Raw genomic sequence first — 17,129 nt, forward strand, 5'->3', positions numbered from 1 at the left:
ATTAATTGAAGGTGGTTGAATGGAGCATTAATGAAGTCATCTAGAGGGTTCCTCATTGGTCTATATAAAGAGAGGTCATTTGCTCATTCTAATCATCCGATATCCGATCTCATCCGATCCAATCCAATTTCATCTTCTTCCAAGTAGAGAGTGAAGAGTGTCCACTCCAAGTTGAAAGTGTTGTAGTTGTTAGGTAGCAAAACAAGTGTGAGAGAGAGAGTTTCCTTCAAGTAGTATTCTTGAAGTTGTGTATCTCTTGTACCCACCTTATCATGGTGGAAGTTCTTGTTGTTGCTGCTCCGTGGACGTAGGCACCTTGCCAAACCACGTTATATCTGGTGTTCTCTTTCCTTTACCCCTTTATTTCTTTGCATATTATCATTTTTGTGGTTGGAGTTATTATTTCCATTCTATTAATTTTCCCAACAGTGGTATCAGAGCCCTTGGTTCATGAAGCGTTAGAATGGAAGGTTCAAGGAGTACCATGATCCGGCTCAACCACTCAAATTGGATTACATGGAAGCCAAGAATTGAGGATATTCTATATTGCAAAGATTTGCATGAGCCAATCAAAGGAGAGGAGGCCAAGCTGGAAGGGACATTGGATGCAAATTGGACGAAGATGATCGCAAAGTCATCGGTCATATCCGCGAATGGGTGGATGATAGTGTATTCCACCATGTGTCCAATGAAACCAACACACATGAATTGTGGTTGAAGTTGGAGTCCTTGTTTGAGAAGAAGATCGCTGCCAAGAAAGCATTTTTAATCAAGGAGCTCGTAAACATGAAGTACAAAGATGGTGTTAGAGCGACCGAGCACCTTAATAACTTCCAAAGTACAATCAATCAATTGGCCACGATAGACATGAAGATTGATTATGAGTTACAAGCCTTGTTGCTATTGGGATCGTTGCTGGACAATTGGGAGACCTTCGTTGTAACTGTAAGTAATTCTGCTCCAAATGGTGTATTGTCTATGGATAATGTTAAAAGTAACTTGTTGAATGAAGAAACTAGAAGAAAATCTTCAAGCTCCGACAATAGCCAAGTCTTTGTGGTGGAGAATAGAGGAAGGAGCAAAAGCAGAGGTCCCAAAGGCCATGGAAGGAGTGTGAGAAGATCGAGGACAAGATTCAATGGAAAATGCCATCATTGTGGTATTTTTGGCCACATGAAGAAGAATTGCAACAAGTTGAAGAAGGATCCAAAGGAGGGTCGAGATGGCAATACTCATCAACCCAAGGATGATAAGAAAAACACTGCAGCTTCAGTGTCTCATGATGAGTGTGAGTTCCTTTATCTTGAAGGTGAATGTCTACATGTTGATGATTGTCCCGGTGTTGCATGGGTTGTTGATTCCAGAGCCTCTTTCCATCCCACTCCACACTTGGAGTACTTCACTACATACAAAAGTGGTGACTTTGGGATTGTGAAGATGGGCAACGATGGCTACTCCAAGATTTCAAGAATTGGAGATATTTGTTTTGAGACCGATTTGGGCAATAAGCTTATGTTGAAAGATGTTAGACATGTTCCAGGTCTACGTCTCAATTTGATGTCAACCGGTGTGCTTGATTGATAAGGGTTTCATCATCATGGAGGTGATCAAAAATGGAGGCTTACCAAGGGATCACTAGTGGTTGCTAGAGGGAAGATGTGTTGCACCCTCTACAAGACATATGGCAAGATATTCAAAGGAGAGTTGAATGTTGTAGATGATTCTTCTCCAAGTCTATGGCACAAGCGGCTAGGCCACATGAGTGAGAAGGGATTGCAAGTTTTGGCAAAGAAGTATCTAATTTCCTTTGCCAAAGGTACCTCACTTGACCCTTGTGATTATTGTTTATTTGGTAAGCAACATAAAGTTAGTTTCACAAGAACATTCACAAGGAAAGAAAATGTTTTAGACCTAGTACACTCTGATGTATGTGGCCCCATGGAAGTTGAATCACTAGTCCATAATAAATATTTTGTCACTTATATTGATGATGCTTCACGAAAGGTGTGGGTTTATTTGTTGAGATCAAAAGACCAGGTGTTCCAAACCTTGAAGGAGTTCCATGCCATGGTGTAGAGGGAGACAGGAAGAACCCTTAAATGTCTCCGTAGTGACAATGGCGGAGGGTACACTTCGAACGAATTTAGAGATTATTGTTCGAAGCATGGCATCAAACACAAGAAGACAATTCCTGGCACCCCATAGCATAATGGTGTAGCAGAAAGGATGAACCGCACCATTCTAGAAAAAGTGAGAAGCATGCTGAAGACGGCCAACCTGGCAAAAGAGTTTTGGGGTGAAGCAGTGACAACCGCATGTTACCTTATCAACCGAACACCATGTGTACCGTTGGACTTGGAGACTCTTGAAGGCGTGTGGACCGGTAAAAGCACTTCATATTCCCACTTGAGGGTGTTTGGGTGCAAAGCATTAGCACATGTACCAAAGGAGCAAAGATCAAAGCTAGATGACAAGGCCATGCCATGCATCTTTCTTGGGTATGGCAATGAAGAGATGGGCTATCGATTGTGAAATCCAAAGACCAGGTAGTTATTTAGAAGTAGAGATGTGGTGTTCCATGACGGTCAAACCATTGTGGATTTTGACAAAAATGAAGTAGAACATGCAGACTGCTTCACCTACGATTCATCACCGCTTCAAGAAGAACCTAGTGACGAAGCTCAAGATATGGTAAATGACAATGTTCCTGATATGGCAGAAGCAGAATCAGTAGAACCTGCAGATGATGATCAGGAGAATCATGATCAGGGGGAGCCTAATCAGGGGGAGCAGCTAGAAAATGCCCAAGTACCAGTTCGAAGATCTAACAGAGTACCAAAGCCAAGTACCAAGTATCCTTCTTCACAATATATTTTGGTCACTAGTGATGGAGATGATCCATATTCCAGATACATTCTATTGACCAATGATGAGGAGCCTGAATGCTTTAAGGAGGCAAAGACTCATGCAGACAGTGATAAGTGGATGTTGGCAATGAAGTCTGAAATGGAGTTCTTATTAAAGAATGACACCTATGAGTTGGTGGAGCTTCCTAAAGGCAGAAAAGCACTCAAAAATAAATGGGTGTTTAAGTTGAAGAGAGACGAGAATGAACAGTTGACAAAGTTCAAGGCTCGCTTGGTTGTGAAAGGTTTTGGGCAGAAGGAAGGAGTAGATTTTGACGAGATCTTCTCACCAGTTGTCAAGATGACTTCTATCAAAGTTATTTTGGGCATGGCAGTTAGCATGGATCTTGAGGTGGAGCAGTTAGATGTGAAAACGGCATTTCTTCATGGTGATTTGGAAGAAGAAATATACATGGAGCAACCGAAAGGTTTCGAGGTCGAGGGGAAGGAGCACATGGTTTGCAAGTTGAAGAAAAGTTTATACGGGCTTAAGCAAGCGCCAAGGCAATGGTGCAAGAAATTTGACTCATTCATGGTGGGTCATGGGTACAAGAGAACTTATGCATATCCATGTGTGTATATCCAACGGTTTACTGGAGGTAATTTCATAATTTTGTTGCTCTATGTTGATGATATGTTGATTGTAGGCCAAGATGTTTCTATGATTCGCAAGTTGAAAGTAGATTTGTCAAAGTCATTTGATATGAAAGACTTAGGGCCAGCTAAGCAGATTTTGGGCATGGAGATTGCTCATGACAGGAAGGCGAAGAAATTATGGCTGTCACAAGAGAGGTATGTGGAACAGGTGCTTGAAAGGTTCAACATGAAAGAAGCTAAGCCAGTAAGCTCACCTCTAGGAAATCATTTCAAGTTAAGCAGAAGATTATGCCCAACTACACAAGTGGAGAAAGACAAGATGGCAGGTATCCCTTATTCATCAGCTGTTGGTAGTCTTATGTATGCCATGGTATGCACCCACCCTGATATTGCACATGCAATTGGTGTTGTTAGTAGATATTTTTCTAATCTTAGCAGAGAGCATTGGGAAGCTGTCAAATGGATACTCAAATATTGAGGGGCACCTCAAAGTTGTGTTTGTGCTTTGGTGGATTAGGGCCAATCTTGGAAGGTTTCACAGATGCAGATTTGGCAGGAGACCTTGATAATAGAAAGTCCACTTCTGGATACTTATTTACATTTTCTGGGGGAGCTGTGTCATGGCAGTCCAAGTTACAGAAGTGTGTTGCCTTATCCACCACAGAATCTAAGTATATAGCAGCAAATGAAGCTGGCAAGGAAATGATATGGCTGCAAAAGTTCGTTCAAGAGTTGAGTGTGAAGCAAGAAAATTATGTGGTGCATTGTGATAGTCAGAGTGCTATTCACTTAAGTAAAAATTCAGTGTATCACCCTCGCACTAAGCACATTGATCATCGTTATCATTGGATTCGAGATGTAGTGTCAAAGAAGTTTTTCCAGTTGAGGAAAATTCACACCAACAAAAATATTTCTGATATGTTGACTAAAGTGGTTCCACAGCTGAAGTTAGAGTATTGCAGTAAGTCTGCTAGGATGGACTTCAAGTAGAAGTCTCACTTCGCATTTCCCCAGATTGGTCTGGAGGGGGAGATTGTTAAATATCCAGACCAAATTCAAAGAATGTTCATGAATGATCCATTGGTTCTAGAATAATGTATTCTAGTTTCCCACAAGGAATTTATGAGGGTCAAACATCTCTTGGTTCTAGAGTTTGAAGTGCATGGACCAAGATGAATGTGGAAGATTCATGAAGGAGCATTAATTGAAGATGGTTGAATGGAGCATTAATGAAGTCATCTAGAGGGTTCCTCCTTGGTCTATATAAGGAGAGCTCATTTGCTCATTCTAATCATCCAATATCCAATCTCATCAGATCCAATCCAATTTCATCTTCATCCAAGTAGAGAGTGAAGAGTGTCCACTCCAAGTTGAGAGTGTTGTAGTTGTTAGGTAGCAAAATAAGTGTGAGAGAGAGAGTTTCCTTCAAGTAGTATTTTTGAAGTTGTGTATCTCTTGTACCCACCTTATCATAATGGAAGTTCTTGTTGTTGCTGCCCTGTGGACGTTTGCCAAACCACGTTATATCCAGTGTTCTCTTTCCTTTACCCCTTTATTTCTTTACATATTATCCTTTTTATGGTTGCAGTTATTATTTCCATTCTATTAATTTTCCCAACAATTCTTTGGATAGCTTTCTTTGTGCTTCTTTACACAATGGCTTCTTATGTTGGCCCATATCTAATTGACACATTTGTGCAATACCTTTATGGGCGACGTGAGTTTGAATATGAGGGGCTATGCTTTAGTTTCTGCCTTTTTGGTGGCAAAGCTCATGGAGTGCCTCTCTCAGAGGCATTGGTTCTTTAGGGTGCAGCAGATAGGAGTAAGAATAAGAGCTGTACTGGTTGCCATGATCTATAATAAGGGGTTGACCCTGTCTTGCCAGTCGAAGCAGTGCCACACTAGTGGTGAGATTATCAATTTTATGACTGTTGATGTTGAGAGGATTGGTGACTTCACTTGGTACATGCATGACCCATGGATGATTGTTCTTCAAGTTGCTTTAGCCCTCTTAATTTTGTATTAAAATCTTGGCCTTGCTGCAATTGCAACTTTAGTTGCAACAATAGTTGTTATGTTGGCAAATGTTCCTTTGGGGAAATTGCAAGAGAAGTTTCAGGACAAGTTAATGGTGTCAAAGGACAGAAGGATGAAGGCAACATCGAGATTTTAAGGAACATGTGGATTCTCAAGCTGCAGGCATGGGAGATGAACTTTATGTCTAAGATTATTGACCTCAGGAAGACTGAGACAGGATGGTTACGAAAGTTTGTTTATACTTGGGCCATGACCACATTTGTGAGCCCCTGAAAATTTTAGTTAATTTCTGAAAGTAATTTTTCACCAATAAGATTTTCGCAAGGTGATTTAAGTGAAGAAATCAATTTTGGTATCGAGATCGCTAGTGGGCCTTATAATTTAAGTGTGGGCCAGAGCCCTTTTTGTTTTCGGCCTAGAAGGTTACAAAAGTCTATTGAGGCGACCGTTCGTTGAAGTTTCGAAGACGATAAATTGAGTTTACGTTGGAAGTTCGAGAATTTTATTTGTGACGATTACCGGTTAGTCGGTTATGACTTACAAGCCCAAAACATCAGAAGTAATTAGCTAGGAGAATTGGGTAATTTGTTGCAAGGGCGAAACAGACATTTCACTTGTGATAAGTTAAAATAGGTTAGGAGAACCTTTTCTCCCTCACTCTCAGCCGCGTTGTCTCTCTCTCCCGACCTCTCGTTCCCTCTCTCTTCTTCTTCCCTCTGCCACCACCGGAAATCCCATCTCCGTCCACCACCTCTTGTCACCGCCACTACCACTCAATCCGGCACCCAAAACCGACCAAACTGGAGCCTCACCTTTCGACATGCATTGCCCACAGCCACTGTACACGACCACCACAGCCGCGACACCACTGCTCCTCCACTATCTTCAATTTTCGGCGATTTCCTCGCCCTTCCGCCACCATAGCTCTACTCAGCAAGCAACAAGGAGCAAAACCCAGAAGTCTCGACACCCACCAAAGCCGGAAAACGACGTACGAGCTTCGCTGGAACCCGTAGCTCTACCTGCCTACGTTCTCCTGTCTCCAGCTCGAATTGAGCTAAACCATCTCCGTAGTTGGAATCAGCACCTCTCCTTTGACCATAATCCCATGGCTCCGACCTCCGACTCCGATCAGAACCACCACACGCGTCGCTGCTGGCGTGTGAGCTGAACTAGCGCCGCCGTGCTCTACAGCCGAACTTCCAGACCTTCTCTACTAGGTAAATTCGTCACCTCTCTTTGGATAAAGCCTTTTGGCTATTACGAATCAAAGCCCTAACTTAATTGTTTAATATGAGATATGAGGTTTTGTGGAGTTTGTGATTTTGTGATTTTTGGAGAGGAGAAGCTCCTGAGATAGTTTTGATTGATATCGACAGAAGGGTAAGAACCTTGAACTATGTTTTGGATTTGGAATTGGTTGCGGGAATTGTTTATTGATGGTATAATTTCTGCTAGGGATTCATATGGTTGATGATGGTAGAAATGCAGCCATGCTGAATCGAATCTCTATGGAAAAGAAGTTGTGGTAAGGGTCTTGGTACTTGGAAATTTGTTATGCGGTGAAATGTTTGTACATAGTGAAGTTATGGCTTTGTGGGTTACTTGAGATGAAGTTGGTTGATTGTATGGACAGAGTTGGTTTTGTCAATTAAGAAGATGTATCTGGTTTGGAAATGTCATTTTGCAGACGAGTCTAATTTGGTGGTAATTGAGAACTAAAGCGATGTGTTGAATGAAGTCAAGGAGATTAAGTAATCACAATTGCTTGAGAAAATGATAATGAAATTGGTATTTGTTGCTCTAGTTATAGATGGTGTTAATTGGACAAGTTTGGTTTGGTCATTTGTGTAGAAAATTGGTCTTGTGAATTTTATTAGTAAGCTTGTTTCCAATGTTAAGTGTGACTTAGGAGTGAAAGCGGTGATTTGGTTAAATGCATGAGAAAAATTATAAATAAGAAAGGACCGATTTTGACAAGTGAATTAATTTATTGGGGATTCAATTTAAAGTTCGTGAAACACTTGAAGTATTCTAAACCTACCATATCCCTAAATTACTGAGGGAAGAAATCATTTGGGAATGGTGGTTGTTGCTATTTAATTTGCTTAAGGTTTAAAAGCTAAATGAGATGAGGTCAAACAGGTTGACCGAAACTTTAACATGGAAAGAAGTGTGATCACCATATCCCGAATGAGCGTTACTATGTTAAGCGAATCGTTCTGCAATGGTAATCGTAATTTGTTTTCTTATAGCAGTAGTGCTAAACAATTTTTGGGTCAAAGTGCCAAGTATAATAACCATATCCTAAATGATTCAAATGCTACATAGTTTGGATTATTTGGGAATGGATAATAGGTTTTAACGACTAAAGGAAAATTTGATGGACTTCAAGGAAGTTAAATAAATGCTTTGGTTGCTCGGTTAATTGAGTTATAGTGTAGTCAATGTACTCATTGATTTAATTTTATTTCAAAGGACTCGAGCGTGTGCACATGGATTTGGACAAATGATCGAAAGTTGGGAACGAACCCGAATGTGGACGAGCACTCCATATCCAGGTAGGGTGAGCTGTCCCTTCCTTGTTAGAGGCTTTTCTATGTGTGGAATGCACTAGTAAAATAGTATGTTGCATGTAAATACGTTTTTGGTTGTTCATTAGTCGATGCCTCGGGATACCTGTGTTTTCATCTCTAATACTTGTTGATTACGAAAACTGAGGCTAGACTTGTATGTTGAGATACTGTACCCCATTGTATGTTTGTACTTGTGACCTGAAAGTGAATGGGACCTAGACGCGTAGATTCCTAGGGATCCCACGGTGTTGATAACTGTGAACCTCCGGAGGGGGCCATGCTCCTATGTTTGTCGAGGAAAAGTGAGTACAGACAATGAACTAGTCATAGGAGACTCAGGGCCAGGAAATGGACACTTTTGCTACTTGTAGTTACAAGGACTACAAAGTAGTTGGCCGGTTCTCGAAGGATGACGAACCAGGTCAGTCACCGATTTGTTTGAGTTTAGCCGGCAGGTAAGTATCTCAGAGCTCCAAACTGTGTGAAACATATTGCATATGTTTTATAGAAGAGATAAATGTTTGTGGTTGCCTCTTTTTAAAGTATTTTCGATAAACGTGCACAATATTATGTAGTAAATATTTTCGATTATTATTATTATCTTTCAAACCTAGCATGGTTGGGTCGGCCCTTATTGGGCATGCGAGGACGAAAGCTCACCCTTACAATAGTGTGCAGGTTTCGAGCATGTGGTCGAGAAGCGTACATGGGAGGCACATGGTCCGGCTTGGCGCACTTCTCTTTGACTCTGTTAAAAGAAGGTTTTGGCCCCTTGTTGGGTTTTGAAATCACTTGTTTGGTTACTTTTTTATTTATTTATTTGTTACTCGTTTACCAAAAATTTCGGGAGACCCGTAACCCTGGGGCGCGTCTCCCATGCTTGTAATTACTTGGTGATTTGTTTTATTTTCCAAATTGGGCTCCGATCGCAAGCCCAAAACTCTTAGCCCATTTCAAATTCCGCTTTTGAAAATGTGTTGTTTGGTTGCTAGAACGACTTGTCTAAGAAAGTGTTTTGTAAACCAACAGTTTGAACCCAAAAGGCCTTGCGATTTCGGGTTGATGAGTTATCGGGATGTCATTCCTGAGATGTCGGTTTCTCATTGGCACGGGGTCGCGGCACTGTGGGACCCCTCTCTCGGGTCACCACAACATTTGTCTTTTGGGGTGCCCCCATATTTGTGTCTGTGGTCACTTTTCTTGCTTGCATGCTTTTGGGGATCCCACTGGAATCAGGGAAGATTTTATCTGCACTTGCAACGTTCATAATTTTTCAAGAGCCCATCTACGGTCCTCCCACTACTACAAAAATTGAATCAGATGACACCTATCAGACGATGCATTATAGTATTCTGTTGTCTGATTGTTTTTTATTTTTTTGGACGTTGTTTTAAAAAAATCTGTCGTCTGATATGGAATTAGAAATTAGTTCAGAAGACGTGTAAGCACAAAACCGTTGTATGACCCTAAAAAAAATTGAGCGCCAAGTTTCCCACCATGTTATATGGTTCCAAACCCATCTAAAGCCCTAAATTTTCCCCAGTCAGACGACGATAAGCAATAAACCTGTGGTGTAATAAATATGTCTGACTGAAAGGAGGGAAATTTCCCTCCACCATCTTTCTCCAACTCCTTAAGGAGGGAAGTCCAATTAATAGGAGACGAGCCTCAAATTTAAATGGCTGCATTCAGACCACGTTCTTACATAAATCTGTTGTGTGATTCCTCGTCCAAATTCATAGGGCCTCGCAAATCCGGCTGAAACCCTAACACTTGGTGAAAAAAACATAATAAAAATAACTAAATAGCAAAACCAAACATAACGTACAATAGCAAAACCCTCTTTCGACAGCTAGCCCTTGCTCTATGTTGACCATCTCACTGTCGATCGACAGACCCAAACCTAAACAAAACCTCTCTCTTGTGCGTGGTGGCCTCACTCTCGACAGACCTAAACCAAAACTAGATTCCTCACTCTCCCATAGCCTCATTCTTCTCTCTATCTCAACATACCCAAACCAAAACGAAAATCCTTACTCTCTAGCCTAAACCTCACTCTCCGAAACCCTCATTCTTCTCTCTAACCAATCTCATCTCTCTGAGAATGAGATTGAGCAGGTGAACTGAGATTGAGCCGGTGAACTGAGATGACGCCAGTTTAGCCTTTCCAGATCTAGTCGATTCCCTTGGAACGAAGCACTGTTAGCTGCTCCGACTGGTTCTCGTCGCACCCAACTGCAGGTCAAGACCAAATTGCTTCTTTTTCCCGTCGCACCCAGCTGGAAGATCAAATTTCTGGTATGAAAATCATTTCTTTTTGTTGATTCTCTTCGATTCAGTAACTGGGTTTTGCTATTACGTCTTGTTTGCACTTGGGTCCTCTCAAGTTTCGATATTTTGTTGTAATTTCAATATATCTGGGAATGTGTAATGCATGTATGGATGTATAAATATAAAACAAGGGTATTACAATGTCAATGTGAAGAACAGGGCATTATTGAGTGGTTCGGTGGGTAAATGTAACGTTACAGAAGCATCTGCAGTTATTTAAATTCATCATTTTTACTATAATGCCATATTTTGGTGTTCTGTTTTACTGATACTATTAATTTTCTCAACGGAATATGAATAACTCGTATATATCTTGTTCCTTCAGAGCACAATAGTTCCTGGAAGGCATGTTCTTTGTGACCAATATAAAGAACTAGAGAAGAAAAATACGCAGATGGGTAAGCAGTTACTATATCTAATGGTTTTATTTTCAAATTACAATGTAATTATCCTTGGCCCAATCCTCTATCAATCATCTTAATGATATGGATTATTGATGTAACTATTTGCAATGTATCTACCTTTGTCTTAGCAACCATGCCATAAAATGGAATTCTATGTAATTCCAGTTATTTGTTTCTATCTGCAGAAGTTTAATTCCTAAACCAAAGAACTGGGGAGGATACAGACTTAAGCCAGAGGTTGCTTTTTCAGTGAGATGGCTCATTTTTGTGGTAGTCTTGAGTAGAAATCAAATTCGGCCAAAAAGTTTGGTTTAGAGAAGGTAAATTCAACCCAAGACAGAAAGTTTGGTTTTCTGGAATACCCAGCCAATTGATGATAACAGAATAGAATAGATTCTTTCTGCTGTTTGATTGTGGGTCTGTTGTGTGCTTGATTTTGGTTATATACGATGGATGCTGTTGTTCTTGGTATGAATATTGGGTTATTTAAGCTATTCTGCTCGAATTTGCAATGTGAACAGTCCACTGATGTTGGGATACATTACTTTAATCATGGAGCTTAATTACTTTTGTGAATCTAGTAGCTCTCTCTAAGCATATAGTTCTTATTTTCTGGAGTATTATTAATATTTATTTGAGAATATGTCTTTTTTTTTTTTAATAATGGTATCTCATTTATAATGGTATCTAACTAAGATACTTGATTGTTGTTCTATTTGAAGGTTTTCTCAAATGCAGCAAGAGTTGGAGGCTTAGATGGAGTATTGATACCTTGGGCTTGGGATTAAACACGGTAACTTTACTCACTTCATGATGTTCTATTTTCATTTGGTTGGTTAATGATTAAACAATGAGAAGTTGATGATGATACACCAACCCTATGTATTCATTGCACTTATTGGTAGAAATTGCTTATTAAATCTTGATATTGGTTCAATTTTCTAGTGATTTGCATCAGTTTTGCATACTGCTCTTACTAAGTAATGATTTTATGATAAGTAAACTCAAGAAGTTTAGAGATTTTGTTGATATATGAGTGTCATTACTGTCTTCCAGTCCACTAAGTGTGGTTTATTTAAATGCTAAGATCCTGTAAGCATCTGTTTTGCCATTGGTTATGTACTAAAGCACCTCTTTTGTTACATTTTGGCAGGAAACTTGTGGTGATTGCAAGGGTGAGAGAGAAAGGGAGCTAAAAAAGCTGTTGGAAAATTTTAATAGCAGGAGTAGGTTAGTCAATTCAACCCTACAATTGGTTCTTTGAACTTGGTTAATTTAAACAAGTTGATAAGTTGTTTTGTTGAATACTTAAACTTTGTGGCAGGATATAATATGGGTTGTTGATAAGAATTCTTTATATATATGTTGTGCAAAGTTTTAGTACTGTAATTACAACTTATTGTTTTTTTGCTTGGTTAATGATGGATTTGGATTTTGAATGTTGTGTATTTGTATATGTGTTGAGGAACAGCGTGATGATATAGTTTGCTGTTTGTTGTCTTCTTTATTTAGATGGAAGATAGGTCTTGGATGCATGCAGATAAAAGATCTTTAGCTTATGAGTTAGGGGTGGGAAGTTTCTTGAAGTTTGCTATAGAAAATACGAAAAATCCAAACAATGTTGCTTGTCCATGTTCAAAATGTGGGAATATGGATTTCTTTCCTATCTCTGTTATTAAGACTCATCTGTATTATAATGGGGTTGATGAAACTTATAAGGTGTGGAAGTGGCATGGGGAGAAAGAAGATACGTCTTCGGGTAGTAGTGAAGATTCAGCTTCAGGTTCAATTGAATCTGAATCAGTGGGTGGGAATGTTGGGGTAGATTGTACAATGGATGGGTCTGATGAGGAGGATGAGTTTTCATCAGAGTGCAATGATTTTAAGGAGTTTGTTGAGGATGCAAATAAGCCATTATACCCTGGCTGTGTACGATTCACAAAGTTGAGTGTGCTGGTGAAGTTGTATAATTTAAAAGCTAAACATAGAATGAGCGATGCAGCTTTTTCTGATTGACTGATTGCTTTCGGTGAGCATCTTCCCGAAGGTAATGAAATTCCTACATCTGTTTATGAGGCCAAGAAGACTTTGGGGCCACTAGGGATGGATTATAGGAAGATACATGCATGTCCTAATGATTGCATTTTGTATAGAAAACAGTACACAGATAATGTCAATTGTCCTACATGTGGTGTCTCTAGGTGGAAAGTGGGAAAAAATTCCAAGGAGAGAGAGGGTGTACCCGCTAAGGTACTCTGGTATTTTCCACCCATTCCTAGGTTTAAGATAATGTTTCAGTGTACAAAAACATCTAGTAGTTTGACTTGGCATGCCACTGATAGACCAAAAGATGGGTTAATACGTCACCCGGCAGATGCGTTGACCTGGAAATCAGTTGATGAGAAGTGGCCCGAGTTTGGTTTGGAGTCAAGAAACCTTAGGCTTGCGCTATCATCAGATGGCTTTAATCCTCATAGTTCCCTAAGCAACAAATACAGTTGTTGGCCAGTCATTCTTGTCAACTACAATCTCCCTCCTTGGTTTTGTATGAAAAGAAAATACATGATGTTAACGTTGTTGATTTCCGGGAATAAACAACCTGGAAATGACATCGATGTCTATTTAGAACCATTAATCGAAGATTTGAAAGTTCTTTGGAAGGGAGTAACAGGAGTTTATGATGCTTGCAGCAATGAGTATTTTACTCTGAAGGCTGCACTTTTTTGGACAATCAATGACTTCCCAGCCTACGGTAACTTGTCCGGGAGCATTGTTAAAGGATATAATGCATGCCCAATATGTCTTGAAAAGACATTACCAAAGAGGCTGGTCCATGGAGGGAATATGGCTTATATGAGGCATAGAAGGTGGAAGGTAGAAACCATCCTTACAGAAAGCAACGGGCTGCTTTTGATAACCAGCAAGAACTTGAAGCTGCTCCTGTTCCATTGAGTGGAGAAGAAGTTCTGAAAAGGATGGAAGAAGAAGTGTTAAGTTGGCCGTTTGGGAAGAAACATCCTCCTCCTCCGTTCAAAGGTGATGAGGATGAAAATAGACCTTGTTGGAAGAAGAAGTCCATCTTTTTCAAATTTGAATACTGGAAATTTCTTCCGGTTTGCCACTGCCTAGATGTGATGCATATTGATAAAAATGTTTGTGATAGTCTTTTAGGCACATTGTTAAACATTCTGAGAAAAACAAAAGATGGCATCAAGACCCGTTTAGATCTGGTTGAGATGAGCATTAGAACTGAACTTGCACCTAATCTTGATGGTCCAAAAAAAAATCGCTTGCCATTGGCGAGTTGGAATCTGACCTTAGATGAGAAGAAATCAGTTTGTGGTTGTTTTTGTTGTATGAAGGTGCCTCATAACTACTGTTCGAACATTCACAATCTGGTTTCAATGGATGACCTAAGGCTTAGTGGGATGAAGTCTCATGATTGTCATGTGTTAATGCAACAACTCCTTCCCGTTGCATTAAGGGCTATATTAGACAAATCGGTTAGAGTTGCTATTATCAGGTTATGTCTTTTGTTTACCAAGATTTGCAGCAAATCATTTGAGGTATCTAAGCTGCCCAAAATTCAAAGTGATATTGTTGAGACATTGTGCTTGCTTGAGAAGTATTTTCCTCCTTCATTCTTCGACATAATGGTACATTTGACGGTTCACCTAGTGAGAGAAGTTGAATTATGTGGACCAGTTTTCTATCGGTGGATGTATCCGTTTGAAAGATACATGAAGGTTTGCAAGGGTTATGTTTGCAATAGAAATCGTCCTGAGGGTTGTATAGCAGAGAATTACATCGCAGAAGAAGCTGTGGAGTTTTTAGCCGAACGCTTATTGTCCGACCAAACTATTGGAATTCCAAAACAGCGTTCTAAAGAGTGCAAGCCTACTTCTGGTGCTAAAGTGTCCTCTATCTATGGCAGTGAGTTCAACCAAGCGCATCTTTGTGTTCTACAAAACACCGAAGAGTTCAGAACCTACTTTCTATAAGTCCAACTTTTTGTTTAGCTTTTCTCTTCTATATATTTAATATTAATTTCTTCATGAGATATTATTAACCCTGCAACTTTGTTTGGTTTTTTTTTTTTGCAGCGAGCATATGGAATATTTGAAGGCAGCTTTTCCGAGGTTCAAAAAGAATAAGAAGTGGCTTAAGGACAAACAAAACAATTCATTTGCAGATTGGGTGAAGATAAGGATAAGTCATGGGATGTATCAAGTTCTATATCATCTTGTTAGCTACTTTCAATTAGTTAAATGATGCTTGTTTATGTAGACTTGACTTGGCAATAATTCATCTTTACAGGTGGGGCAACAATAGGAAGATCCTGAAAGCAACGTATCTGAAACACTTAGGTGGATTGCAGAAGGACCAAGCCATGAAGTAGCAAGATTCAACAGTTACAAAATTGACGGAGTTCAGTTTTACACAAAGTCACTTGACAATGTTCAAATGTGTTAGAATAGTGGCATCTACCTAGAGGCTGAAGCTATGGTTGTTGCTAGTGCTAGGGACAGAAATCCTTTAGATGACGATATGAGCTTCTATGGGGTGATAGATGAAATTTGGGAGCTAGATTATGCTAAGTTTAGGCTGCCCCTCTTTAAGTGTGATTGGGTTGAGAGTTCAAAGGGTGTCAAGGTCGATGACCTTGGTTTCACGTTGGTGAATTTGAAAAGGATAGGCCATCTAAATGACATATTTGCTTTGGCTACATCTATCTATCAAATTTTTTATGTTCAAGATCCTGTGGATCCTAGGTGGTCAGTTGTTCTAAGAGTCCCACAAGGGGATTACCTTGACTTGGCTCATGATGATGAGCTTGGAGACACTATAATTGATCACCAGCCCTTGACTGATAGAATGCCATCTATTGAGAGTGGAGAGGGAGAAATAGGTTACATTAGAGCAGAAATTGAGACCATTTTAGTTAATGAATAATGTAACTGCTCATTGTAATGTTACTTGAAGAATGATTATGTTTGTTAATGTAATGAATTTCATATTACTGTGCCTTATATGGTTGTTTGTTCATGTTTATGTGGAAGTTGGAATCTGACTTGGATTATGGCTGATTTGATTTAAGTTGATTGTACTTGTAGGTAAGCGTCCGTTTTGCTTTGTTTGTGTACTAAAGTACCTCTTTTGTTACATTTTGGCAGGAAAGTTGTGGTGATTAAAGGGTGAGAGAGAAAGAGAGCTTAACAAGCTGCTGGAAAATTTTAATTGCAAAAAAAGGTTAGTCAATTAAACTCTACAATTGATTCTCTGAACTTGCTTAATTTAATGGGGTTGATAAGATATTAAGTTGAATGCTTAAACTTTGTGGCAGCATATAAAATGGATTGTACGTTGAACTGAATTTTTTATTTATTTATTTATTTATTTTTATATATATGTTGTACAAAGTATAAGTACTAAAGTTTCAACTTATTGGTTTTTGTTTGGTATAGATAATGGTGCATTCAAAGGCCGTCTCAACACTAACAAAGAAGACTTCAAAATCACATAAAGTAAGGAAGTCGAAGTCTTCAAAGACCAAGGATAGGGAATCAGTTTCACAAAGGGATTCTGCTGCAAGTGTGACTAAAAGAAAGAAGCGCGGGAAGAAGAAGACGCAGGAGGAGGAGGATGGATGTACTGGAGGGCTCAAGCTGCTCAAGTGTCACCGTGTTACAATGTCAAGGATGACAACGAGCAGGATTCTAAAGAAGAAACTTATAGTCCAATTTGATAAGAATGGGGATCCAATAGGGAATAATGCAGATGCATTGCAATCCTACATCGGCGTTTTGGCAAGAACCAATATCCCAATTTCAATAGCGTCTTGGCCTCATGTATCCAAGACAAAAAAAAACAGTTTGTGGGAGACTGTTTTGGTAAGTGTTGATTAATTATTAGTGAGTTTTTAATGTTAGAGCATGTAACCATATTATTTATGCAACTGCAGCTTTCTTTGTTAATTCACATTCATGTTAGAGGCATGTTTGGATATTATTTATCTTTACTGAAGTTTCTTTTTATTAATTCATATTCATGTTAGAAGCATGTTCTAATATTATTTAGGCCACCGATGCTTGTTTTTATGCAGACGTCATTCGTATTGGGACCTGAATGCAAGAAGATGGTTATAAAATCTGCTGGAACGAAATGGGAGAATTTAAGTCAAGATGCACAACATTGTATGTGTTGCCATATTTGGATGCTCCTGAATCTTTACAATTTCCCCCAGATGACTATAGGTTTATAACGGTTGATGACTG

General features: G+C 39.5%; 1 protein-coding gene across 1 annotated transcript; it reads left to right on the top strand.

The window, feature by feature from the left end:
* The first annotated feature begins 13,419 nt into the window (after positions 1-13,419).
* LOC112203640 lies at positions 13,420-14,855 on the top strand. Its single transcript, XM_024344572.1, has 2 exons — positions 13,420-13,728; positions 13,776-14,855. Exons 1-2 carry the CDS (start codon positions 13,420-13,422, stop codon positions 14,853-14,855), a joined length of 1,389 nt encoding a protein of 462 aa, XP_024200340.1.
* The last annotated feature ends 2,274 nt before the right edge of the window (positions 14,856-17,129 follow it).

This window comes from Rosa chinensis, chromosome 5, assembly GCF_002994745.2.
Source record: "Rosa chinensis cultivar Old Blush chromosome 5, RchiOBHm-V2, whole genome shotgun sequence".
NCBI lineage: Eukaryota > Viridiplantae > Streptophyta > Magnoliopsida > Rosales > Rosaceae > Rosa > Rosa chinensis.

Excerpts from the sequence above, each read along its gene's own strand:
- LOC112203640 (XM_024344572.1), top strand. The coding sequence starts at position 13,420 with ATGTTAACGTTGTTGATTTCCGGGAATAAACAACCTGGAAATGACATC. Across the intron at positions 13,729-13,775 it reads TGAGGCATAGAAGGTGGAAG|CAAGAACTTGAAGCTGCTCC; the intron begins GTAGAAACCATC and ends TTTGATAACCAG.